The sequence below is a fragment of the Chelonus insularis genome, unplaced genomic scaffold (assembly GCF_013357705.1).
Source record: "Chelonus insularis isolate UGA/USDA-ARS -01 unplaced genomic scaffold, ASM1335770v1 contig_3_pilon, whole genome shotgun sequence".
NCBI classification, from domain to species: domain Eukaryota; kingdom Metazoa; phylum Arthropoda; class Insecta; order Hymenoptera; family Braconidae; genus Chelonus; species Chelonus insularis.
In genome coordinates this window covers 816976-829289 of record NW_023276556.1, presented here as the reverse complement: position 1 = coordinate 829289, position 12314 = coordinate 816976, and the positions used below count along the sequence as shown (strand labels likewise).

At 30.3% G+C, this 12314-nt stretch overlaps 2 protein-coding genes across 4 annotated transcripts in view; one reads left to right on the top strand and one right to left on the bottom strand.

Annotated features, from left to right (window-relative positions):
- LOC118068715 (RNA pseudouridylate synthase domain-containing protein 2-like) overlaps nt 1-4418 on the top strand; it is a 97429-nt gene extending 93011 nt beyond the window's left edge. For all 3 annotated transcript variants that reach the window (XM_035086347.1, XM_035086348.1, XM_035086349.1), the window contains 2 exons: nt 284-460; nt 1388-4418. In XM_035086347.1, coding sequence (XP_034942238.1) covers nt 284-460; nt 1388-2152 — 942 coding nt within the window. In that variant the 3' untranslated portion in view covers nt 2153-4418. The remainder of the gene's footprint in view (nt 1-283; nt 461-1387) is intronic.
- Nucleotides 4419-6426: 2008 nt separating this feature from the next.
- LOC118068455 (NADH dehydrogenase (ubiquinone) 51 kDa subunit) lies at nt 6427-8801 on the bottom strand. The gene is made up of 6 exons (XM_035085873.1): nt 8647-8801; nt 8394-8461; nt 7522-8190; nt 7176-7408; nt 6866-7069; nt 6427-6784 (listed from the first exon to the last, which is right to left on the bottom strand). Exons 1-6 carry the CDS (start codon nt 8735-8737, stop codon nt 6598-6600), a joined length of 1452 nt encoding a protein of 483 aa, XP_034941764.1. The 5' UTR covers nt 8738-8801; the 3' UTR covers nt 6427-6597.
- Nucleotides 8802-12314: the final 3513 nt, after the last annotated feature.

The window sequence follows — 12314 nt, the reverse complement described above, 5'->3', positions numbered from 1 at the left end:
TGCACGTTTTAGCTGCAATATATTAACTCAACATTAAATCGTAAAACCGTAATATAAACTGACACATATATTTGTTTTATTACTTGTTTATTTCTCTGTAATAATCCCATCATTATTCCCATATTTCCTAACTGATAGCAGATAATTATCCAATTAATATTTCTATATTATCTATGATAAATGTAGATAGTTTGTGTTTTATTCATCTCTGATTGGATTTTGCATTTAAATAGCAAATGTCAAATAATTTAAGCAATGGTAATTATTTATTTATTGATTACAGGTTCATCCATGTGGTCGCTATCGACATAATACGGTGGTTTTTATTCTTGCAAAAGAGTACAACTTGAAGAATTTAAGAACTATTCATCGACTGGATAGGCTTACAAGTGGAATACTTTTATTTGGACGAACACCAAAAAAAGCTAGACAAATGGAGCATCAAATCAGAAACCGACAGGTGTGTATTTATTTAGGGTTATTATTTTATTTTCTTTTAGTATCATGTTACAATAAAATAAAAAGCTTTATCTACATTTGGGAATTTTGTATTATTTTGAACAATGTAATTTGCTTATCCCTTGTAAAGCTTTCGTTCGTTATAATGGACATCACGTTAAAACGTATTTTGTTGTACCTCTATTTGTATAAACTTTTATCTCTGTTTATCTGTATTCTCCAGTTAAATATTTATGTAATAAAATTTTGGGATAATAGTAAACGTTTATACGTGTAAAAAAATACATTTGGTGATCAAATATTTTTCACTTTGCTTGCTTTTAGAAAGTAGCATTATTTTGCGTGTTTAATAAGTCTCGAGCCACTTATCATATTATTAACACAAATACAAATAATTTTTAATGATTTATTAGTTATAAACTATTTTGTAATGAAATATATTAGATTCAAGCATGACATACTTTATTAGACGAAAAAATTGGATAATAAAATAAAGCAAAACATTATGTAAAACAGACATGAATTATGAGCCATTAATATATAATATGCATACAAAATAAAAGTAATAAATCACTTGATGCTCTTTACATATTCACAAACATTTGACAAATTATTTTATCTGTGGAAAATGCACGCAATAAAAAAATTACTTTACTAACTAAAGGGTTATTTTAATGGGATAGAATTAAAAGTAATATTTTTTAAAAAGCCTCAGGAGTTTGTAGTGGATGAATTTTGAAGTAAAATTACTCCATAAAATCCATTAAAGTATTATTATCAGTACTGTCATAATAAATTATGAATAAAAAGAAATTAAAAAAATTAGCGAAAGTCAAACAAATACTTTATTGTACTTAGATAATTTTTTAAATTAATATATTGATGTATGAAAGTATTATATAATCACTAATAAAATAATTTGTTCTAGGTGCACAAGCAGTACGTGTGTCGTGTTGAAGGAGAATTTCCGGAGGAGGAAGTAGTTTGTTCAGAACCAATTGAAGTCGTCTCATATAAAATTGGCGTTTGTAAAGTATCGAAGAAAGGCAAAGATTGTGTAACACGATTTAAACGTTTGAGCTACAATGGAAAATCATCAGTAGTTCTCTGCAAACCGCAAACTGGAAGAATGCATCAAATTCGTGTTCACCTACAGTACCTTGGTTATCCAGTAGTTAATGACCCACTCTACAATCATGTGGTCTTTGGACCGGAAAAGGGAAAGGGCGGAAACATTGGCAAAACTGATGAAGAGTTAGTCAAGGACCTCATTGGCATTCACAATGCTGAAAACTGGTTAGGAATGGATGGTGATTCAGAAATGAGCCTCTTCAAACCTAAATTAGACATTGAGGATCGTGTGTCAAACTCAAGTGCTGATAAAGAGAGTTCACCATCATCAACACCAGGTCCCATTGAAGAGGAACAACAGCAACAGCCAGAGGCAACTCTCAGTACGCTGAAAGTCACAGTTGGAACTCAAACTGGATCAGAACCACCAGATACAACATTTACCAACAACAAAGTTACCGTAGACCCTCACTGTTATGAATGTAAGGTGAAATATAGAGACCCAAAGCCTTCAGACTTGGTCATGTATCTTCATGCTTGGCGTTATTGTGGTCCTGGATGGGAATATGAGACTCCTCTTCCTGCGTGGGCATCTTGCGAGTGGAAGGAAGAGGATCGATAGTCAACCACTGTCATTATCCTTAAAAAACGTATCTCCTGAGAGCAACTGTACCTCCGCATCCTTTTTTATATCCTCTCCCGTGCCTTCCATCCGTTAGCATCCTTCGAGACTTGGCTGACCTATTGAAACTCGTTATCTTCCTTATTACGTGTTTGGCTTGGGATTAAAGTTACAAGAGAAAGTTAATGTTACTGTTAACTTTTCATCGCTTATCCATTAGATAAGAAGGATTAGAATAGTAATTGGATGTAAAATTCGTGGTCAACCAAGTTACGAAGCTTCCATTATTCAGATTAATAGTAGCTTCCGGTCCCGAAATCGTGGGACCAATCACCCACGCGTAAGCTTCTCTTCTTCTGAGTAACTCGAGACAACGCAGCATTATTATTTTTTGTTACTTTTTCATTATTAACTATTTGATGCATAAAGGAATGTATATTTTTTGTATGCCTGTGATATGTTGATTTAGTTTTTTTAAGTCATTTATTGTAAACAATTTTATTTGTAAAAATATCTATATTAGATATAGATATTTCAATACTTATTAATAAGAATATTAATTCTTAGAATTGATTTTATTTCTTGAAACTGTAGGTTGTCATGTTTTATTAAATTTATTTAGAAAAAATTACTATTGAAGCTTGAAATCAATAGAAGCTTGGCGATTTATTAAGTAATTAAAACGTGTAGTGAGAGTAACAATTTTGTCATCTTTACATATATGCTCTCAGAAATTCCATCAAAACTCGTTTAAAAATTTATCTTTTGTAAATGAAAAAGCAGTTTTGAGATGGATTGATGCATAAAATTAAATTTAATGTAAAAAAAAATTGAAAATGTATGGCAGTTTATATTTTTTCCATTAAGTTAAGAAGATCAATCGAAAAACATAAATTCACACGAATGATTCATTTGAATATTCATAAATGTACAAAATTTACAAAAAGGACGTTATAACTTTATAAATAATATAACAAAAAATATAAATTTAAAGTAAAGGAAAACTGGAAATATAATACGAAATTTGAAGTTGCATTAAAAAAAATAGTTATTTGAGAATATATTTTTTAAATAACGTCAGATGTATAGAAAGAAAATAATCACTAATTCTCAAGATAACCAAAAAAAAAAACGCTCTAGAGAAAGCATTATATTTAATTGTATTAAAGCTTTGTATCTATTGAATTCACATAAACAAAATGTAAGAATATTATTATGTTTAGAGGTTAAAAATATTTTCCTTTTTGCATTGAATACTCTCAGTATATAGCTAGATATTTTTGCTGATATATTTGCAAGCAAACTCTTATCAAAAACTAATTGAAACAATCAAATACATATCTGAGTTACTCTCGAGTTGTTCAGGCAGCAAGGATTTGTTAGCAAAATAAAAAGAAATTGCGAATAGAGAGACGTCTATTTTTATAGGCCAATAATATACAGGAATTAGACGGCGCGTGCACAGAAATAAAAAAGTTTACAACAATTAAAAACAGTAATTATAAACAAAAATCATCCTAACGAAGAAACATTCGTGAGCATAAATCATATCTGTAAAAAACTGGTGAACTGGTGTTTCAACAAACAAAATATATTACAATTAATAAATAAATTATTCATAAGATTCGTATCATAATTGTAAAAATTATAAATGCCATTGTCAGATTGTTAATTGAACGAAAGAGTGATTGAAATCGATAAATTACATAATGATGTAATTGAAGAATTGTTCCAAGCCACGCCGGCACCGACAATATTATTTTGTTACACAATCACGTATGTCTTCAAATTGGCCTTAGGATGAGAATCTGCGTTATTCTGCATAATAACGTCAGTGAGGAAACATTATAGATGAAATTATAGTCACTGGACGAGAATTTGTCACAACGGACCTATTATAAAAGACAGTTTGTGCGCTTACTAACAAAATCTCGCAGAACTCACATGAGTTAGCGTATTATGTAATCGCTACATTAATGTATTTAAGATAAAAATAAACCTAATAAATAAAAAAAAACTAACATTTACTGATAAAATGCAACAAAAAAATATGCAAAAAAAAGACAGTCCTTACTAAAAGGATAAATGATAGAGGAAAACTTGTCTGTAAATCAAGCGAGCGCTTTTGTATATATTATATATATTGTATACGCACATTGTAACGACTTATAATATTATAGTAAGCGAATCGTTAGCGTTCGTGAATGAAAAAATGATAAAACCTCTTGTATAATGAACGAATAAAAATCTAATTATCGTTCGATAAGTTAGAAGTTTTATTATTTTGTTATTATTAATATTATTGTTATGTTTATGTTTATAATACGATAATTACCATTATAGTTTCAAATGTCAAATCATCAAAATCTTTGCAAATTAATAAATTTATTGCGGTATCTTAATTCTTGCCTTATTCATTACTGTCATGATGCATCGAATAACAAAATAAATATTGAAATACTCATTAAAAATTTATAATCATAAACTAAATAATTCATTTACATTAATAATATTCATAAAAGTAATAATTCAAAATAATAAACTATGTTTCTTTATCATTACATTAATATTTTAAAACCGTGATTTCTACTTCATACGTTTCATGTCAGTTGACTTGCCGATGAGTTGAACATTATTTTATAAAAATATCATCAATAATTTATAAACATCTGGATCATTATCACTTTTAGAAAAAAATTATCCGAACAATATAAATAATCTCAATTTCTATTTTTTAAGCTTGATTTGCATTCGTTTACTTATGTTACCAAATAACAAATTATCTGTTTGAACCGAATTAATCAAGTCATAAACATAATAAATATTGTTTAAACATTTTGAAATTGTTTATAAGTACTCATTTACAATCATTAAAAAGTTAATTTCATCAATACATGCATAAAAGCATACCATTGTATAAGTAAAAGATACCGCCCGTGTAACCGTGTATACCGTCCGTATTTTGGGTTGACCGAATGGAAAATTTCTTTTTAGTATTCTTAAAACATGACGATAAAAGAGGTATTTCAGTCTTCGGAAACTCTCGTATCGTTTCGGCGGTTCTCGGTTGATCATTGTTTATTATTTTATCAATACTCAATAGCTGGCAGTATATGAATATTCTTGAGCAAATTCTCTTTTCTGATTGGTCCATTCAAAAAATTCAAATACTAGAGTAGTGACATCTTTCTTGTATTGAAGAAATTCTTTCTCCTTCCAACTACAGCCGAAGATTCCCGAAAACAATCGAAGACTAAAATACCTCTTTTGTCGTCGTGTTATCCGGATATCAAAAAGAAGTTTCCCGTGCAACTAGCCCAATCGAAACACGGGTAGCGCATAACGTATATTGATATGAAAGCATTACAAACTATTAATAATGATAAATTCAAATAATATTACTATTAAATAACTCACAAAATATTATATTTATCAAGTTACTTTAATTTTTAATAAAATACTAGTAATATTTGGATAAAAAAAAGAAATATAAGTGGACAAAAAAATACACAGCTGCTTGATTGTATTCGACAATCTCAAAATTTAAGCTCGTACTAGTTGATTTGATATCATGATTACTGTTATTACTGTTTTAGTTATAACAATTATCAATATTTTTCAATAAAAAGTAATTAAGTTAACCATTAAACTTCCAATTATATTTATTATCAAAACTTGTAACATGTCAATTACATGAAATTTAATTATTTTTTTACATATGGATAATTTATGACTCAACCGATTATTTACACAAGTAAAAATTCGTATTTCAATTTTTTTCACGACTTAATTAGATTTTTTCATTCTGTAAATTATTCTCACATAAATTCAAATGCTTCATGCTTTTAACACTTCAAAGTAAAAATCAATAATAACTGAAGGCAAAAAAATAAATTTTGTTAACCTAGAGAACACAAAAAGATCTCACAACAATGCTTAGAGTAATCATTTTTTATGTAATTTCGATAGGGGATTATTACAAAGATAATAATGTACTAACATTTCTTTTTGAATTCCTCAATTACTCTCTCAACGGTTGTTGGTACTTCTAAATGACTTGGTCATGGTAATACTCTTGTAATCATTTGAATTGCTTTTTTCAAACGATTAATTTGGCTGATTTTCATAAAAACCTTTTTATCTTTTGTATGAGTTAGAAATGCCATTATAGTGTGAATAAAAATTATAAATTGAATAAGTGTATTTACACAAAAAAAAAAGAATAAGTGAATATAACAACTTGTGGACATTAATAAATATAAGAATAAGCTATGTCATTATTCATGGAGAACTTTGTAATTAAAACTTTCTAATAATTTTTATAAAAATTAAATAAAACTTTATTTTATTATTGATATTTACTCTGTTAATACTTAAATTACTACAATCAGAGCAAGAAACTTAATATTGATTATAAATACATATTCTATTATTTAGTTTACTCTTTAATTAGTGGCTCTTTGTTTGAAATTCTGTATTCTTTCTTCAATAACTGGTCTGAAGTGTCTGATAAGACCTTGAACTGGCCAAGCAGCACCGTCAGCCAAAGCACAAATCGTATGTAATTCAATTTGTTTTGTTAGTTCCCAAAGCATATCAATTTCGCTTTCCTCCGCGTTACCCTCGACAAATCTGAAAAAATTTTATAATCATAAAAAACTAATGATTTAACAAAAATAATAAAATCAATCATTTTAAAAACATAAAAAATACCGATTCATTATTTTGTACATCCAGGAAATTCCCTCGCGGCAAGGAGTGCATTGACCACACGACTCATGCTTGTAGAAACTAATGAGCCGTGCAATTGCCTTAATTACATCTGTCTGTTTATTCATTACAATCACAGCTGCGGTGCCGAATGAGCTTTGGACACGGACAAGGTCATCAAAATCCATGAGGACAGTATCGCAAACACTATAATATATACACTACTGATTAGAAACTGAATAACGAATTATCTAATTTAAACCAACCGTAGAACTAATAACTGTATTAGTAATAACTTAATATTAGCTTTTACCTCTTTGGAATGATAGGAGTTGATGATCCACCGGGAATAACACCTAATAAATTATCCCAGCCACCAATGACACCACCTGCATGCCTTTCAATTAGCTCCTTCAATGGTATGGACATCTCTTCCTCTACTGTACAAGGATTATTAACGTGTCCTGAGATATTAAATAGCTTAGTTCCATGGTTTCGTGGTCGACCGAATGATGCAAACCATGTTCCTCCACGGCGACAGATTGTCTGAAATTGTATTAATAATCGATAAGATAAACCATTAATTAATTTTCTTAGTATCATTTTCGTTATGACTTTTGTCTATTCAACATATTTTTTGAGGTAAAAAATTAACTTACGGGTGCTACGGCAACGGTCTCAACATTTGTAACAGTCGTAGGACATCCAAAAAGACCTACATCAGCTGGGAAAGGAGGCTTTAGTCTTGGTTTTCCTTGTTTTCCTTCAATAGATTCAATCAACGCTGTTTCTTCACCACAAATGTAAGCACCAGCACCACGTTGAACGAAAATATCAAAATCATATCCACTTCCGCAAGCATTTTTTCCAATTAATCCAGCTTGATAAGCTTCGGCTATAGCTACTTGCATATTTGATGCTTCATTATAAAATTCTCCTCGGATATAGATATACGCAGCACATGCTCCCATAGCTCGACCTGCGATTAAACAACCTTCCACAAGCTTGTGTGGATCATGACGTAAAATTTCACGATCTTTACAGGTTCCAGGCTCTCCTTCATCAGCATTTATTACTAAATATTTTGGTCTACCGTCTGATGGTTTATTCATGAAAGACCATTTCATTCCTGAAGGAAAACCAGCTCCGCCACGACCCCGTAAACCAGATACTTTGATTTCATTGATAATCCAGTCTGCTCCTTTATCAAGAATTTCTTTAGTTTTAAACCAATCGCCTCGCTTTAATGCACCCTTCAACCTCCAGTCATGTCGGCCATATAAGTTGGTGAATATTCTATCTTGATCATTAAGAGGACTTCCAAATTTCTGAAAAACATATATTTCATTAGTTTATTAATATGAAACTCAATTAGTTTTATTAATATTTTTGGGTCTTTTGAAATATTTAGTAAGTATTTTTTAGAAAATTTCCTGATTTTTTCACTGAACAATTATTCTTTAACAATTGTAAAAAACTTGATGACAATATAATATAAGTGATGAATTATAACCAACATAGTGTAAATTACCTTCCCTTCTGAAGCTGCATCCGCATAAGTCCTCGTCTGCTGAGAATTCAATACAGATCCAAAAAGACCTGTGATAAAAAAAATATTGCATCAAATTATATAACCTGTATGTCAAAATGTTGTGAAAGCATATTTATGATCAATAACAATCAAAAAATTCGAAATAAACAATTTATTTATCGACTGAACGATGTAAAAATGCATTTTTCTAACTTGAATACGATTAAAAACTAATAGTAATTAATAATTTTACCTAATTGTCTCTTTGGAAACTGAATACAGCGAGCAATAACGCCTGCCATTTTGCCACTGAGTATTTGCGTCACACCGAAAAGTGTATACATACAACAACTCTACAGTTTCATTTCGTAGGAAAGTATACAAATTAATCAGCTGTTTTATTTGACAGGGTCTTCCATTTTGTTAACTGCTAAATTCAAATCTAGTAATATACATTCCAAATTATATACTTTTGAATGTTTTGAATTCTATTTATTACTTTTCAAATTCTATGTTATTCATTATAAATAAATTCCTTTACATAATTTCATATAGCAAAAATATCCCTAATTGCGTGATGACTTTCTTTCTTCTTTAACTAATTTCTATTTTTACGAATATTGTCCTTATATACCACAAATTTCGATGACACACACTCAGAAATTATAGGTCGATATATGATTTGAAGTCAGTAAAAGAGGAATAATGTTAAAAAATGTCAATATATTCTGAGAGATGGCAGTGCCAATGCGGTTTTGAATATAAAATTTTCTTTTTTCTATTTTTATATTAAAAAATTATATTCCTTCTTAAATCAAACAAATCTTGTTTTAAAAAATGAACAATATATTTTACTACGTAATATTTTAAAAATTTCAATTTAATATTTTTAAAGCATTTACTTATTACAGTAACGTATAGAAAGTGAAATAGTTTTGTTAAAAAATGTAGAAGACTAACATAAAAAATAGTTTACATATTGTGGTGATAAAATATTATTCTAAATATAAAAATATTTCTTATGTTTATTATCATTATTACGATTATATCAAATTTATATTTAAAAAATTCTTCAATTCTTCAATAATGTTTATTTCATAGAAAATTAGTAAGAATAAATACTTTATAAAAGTGTAAAACATTTGACCTCGTCCTTAACATACATTTAAAAAAATATAATGATAAAATTTATGGTATTATGTTTTGGATCTATGAATTTTAACTGCTCCATAATTGAGTGAGCATTTTTTGCATACAACGTCATTTTGCTTCTTTCTCTCTTCTATATCTCTCCAATCTTCAAAATCGAAAAAATATTTTACATATTATAGGTTTGCAATGTGCTGGCCTCTTGCTGGCATTGTGTGCATATAATTTTCCTGCTCGAGTGATTTTGCTTTTGGATCATATTTTTTAATTCTACATTGCATTCACATTTTAAGCAAGTGCATTGATGGTTGCACGGATAGAATGCTGCCTTCGGTTTGTTAGTGCGACATGTTAAACATAGCATTCTTTCTTCATCAGATATCTTGTCATTATCAAAATATACTCGATCTGTTGCCTTATATGCCGATAAGTCGTTTGATTCATCTTCGAATACTAAACAATTTCTGGTAAATTAATTTAACTGCTAACAATCAAATTATAACAAGAATTTATATATATTTAGTATTCGGTAAATAATAGGTGACAAACCATATATTTACATCCCGGAAACCAGATATTCAGAATAATAAAATAAATAGATTTCCGGAGGAAAGATTTTTTTAAATCAAGAGTTTTCAAATTATAAACAATCAAAAGTGAACGAGCAGAAAGGCACCATTTGCGCGCGTCAAGAAAGTAGGCGGGGCAAAGTGAACAGTAATAAAATAGGGAGAAACGAGAGAACACTGCATTACCAATATTCAAATGAACTGACTGAAGAGTAGCTTAATAATCTTGCATCACTGTATTTTTGACATGAATATGTTTCTCAAGTACTTAACAAAAAAATCAATAATTTTTATCAATATTGTATAATTTAGTTATTTATAATAAACGATAGAAGGCAGAGAAACGGTACTACTTTCTTATAAAATAGTCATAGAATAGTCAAAATTTGAAATTAAAGAATCGGACCAAAGAGAAGGTAATAAACGATAGAAGGCAAAGAAACAGAACGACTCTTTTGGAAAACAGTCGAAATATGCTTAAATTTTATAATTATGAAATCAGATGAAAAAAAGTGACTCAAAAATTTCGCATCACTGCATTTTTTAAATTGATGTTTCTTGATTTCTTGATTACATTGTAATCAATTTTCCATGATACACTTAATTCATCACTATAATCATGCATTTCTTTCAATTCACTTGCCACATAGGATCTGCTGGATCGTCTTCAGAACTTGATGATAGAACACTTACGTCATCGTCTTCGACTAATCCGTGAACATTTGGGAAGAATTCAAGAATTAAAATTTTTCTTATCTATTTCTATTGTTTATAATTATTGATAAGTAAGTTTGATTTTCTTTACCGTCTGTCGTGTTCAGAATGGCCGCTACCAAATCGGATGCGCAACTTGAATCTTTTCAATAAGTTTCCTGCTACTCTTTCTAGCATCTCTGGCGTGACTGATTGTGGCGACGAATTTATCCGATCCATTAGTTCGTCCCGATCATGGACTGGTGTAACGAACACTTTATCTCTCATGTGCATTCTCAGAAAAAAATCCAGTGGATTCAGATCAGGTGAGCATGGTGGGCACTCAACGGATTCATACTTGCTTATTACACAATTAGGAAACTGCTGTTGAAGGTTCTGGCGTGCGTTCACACTTGTATGAGATGGTGCACCACCCTGCATGAACTATATCGTTCTAGATCCTGGGTTCTTAATCCCCCTTGATTTCAGCAGTACTGGCAAGTCGTTCTCAAGAGTGGCTGTGTAATTCGCTGATGTTAAATTTTCTTTAAATTCATGGAAGCCGATATGCCAATAATTAATTAATCATCTTATAACTTCTCTTAATGCATAATTTAATTGATGAGTTATTAAACGAAGACGAAAATTACCATTCGATCACCTATTATGCCAGCCCACGTATTTATTTTAAATTGACGCTGGACACTTCGGCGATTTTCAATCGACCAGCGGTGCACATTATGGTGATTAAAATTCCCCATGTTCGTAAAAGTGCATTTGTCAGTAAAAATGATCCGCTCAACGAATCCTGGGTCTGCTTCCTCCTGTTCCACAATCCAACTGCAAAATCTTATCCGTTTTTCTGGATCATTTTCATGGAATTTTTGCACTCGTAATTTTTTAAGTGGGTGGTATCCCTCTTGTTGGAGAATAGCGTGCACTGTTGTTCTTGGGATCCCTAAAATTACTGCCATTCTTTTTATGCTGAACTCAGGATTTGATCAGCCACGTCTAATCAATCTTGCGATGAGCTGTCAATCGCCTCATGGCGAACTGCATTTCCTTTTAAAATCGAAGAAATTGCAATGGCAATTATTTCGATGTATACTTGCTCAGACATGAATAATCTGGATGAACTTCTATTCTAGTTAAGTTAGACCTGAAATGGCAATTATTCAACCTCGGTCAAACTTGGCTGAAATATTTCTAGGCATACTAGATTTAAGAAGAGATAGTTTTAAGGGGTTGCGAACCCAGCGCCAGGGTGAAAAAGAGGTGAAATTGCTCCAAAAGCCCTTTTTTAACGAAAACTATAATAGATATTAAAAATGTTTTAGACAAAAGTTGTAGATAATATGAAAATCTACAACTGACTCTATCTGTTTTCGAGCCGAATATGAGCCAAAAGGTTATGGTATCCTCTTCTTGGATACAATTATCCGCCTCGATGGACAGTAACGTTAAGTCATAAATCCTTCTTTCTGACGCCAATAACAACAAGGCCACTGTG

Bases quoted from the DNA above. Each gene is read 5' to 3' on its own strand.
- LOC118068455 (XM_035085873.1), bottom strand. From the start codon at position 8,737: ATGTATACACTTTTCGGTGTGACGCAAATACTCAGTGGCAAAATGGCA. The intron at 8,462-8,646 runs GTAAAATTATTA...TTTTTATCACAG, and splicing joins GTTTCCAAAGAGACAATTAG to GTCTTTTTGGATCTGTATTG. The intron at 8,191-8,393 runs GTAATTTACACT...TATGTTTTTCAG, and splicing joins ATGCAGCTTCAGAAGGGAAG to AAATTTGGAAGTCCTCTTAA.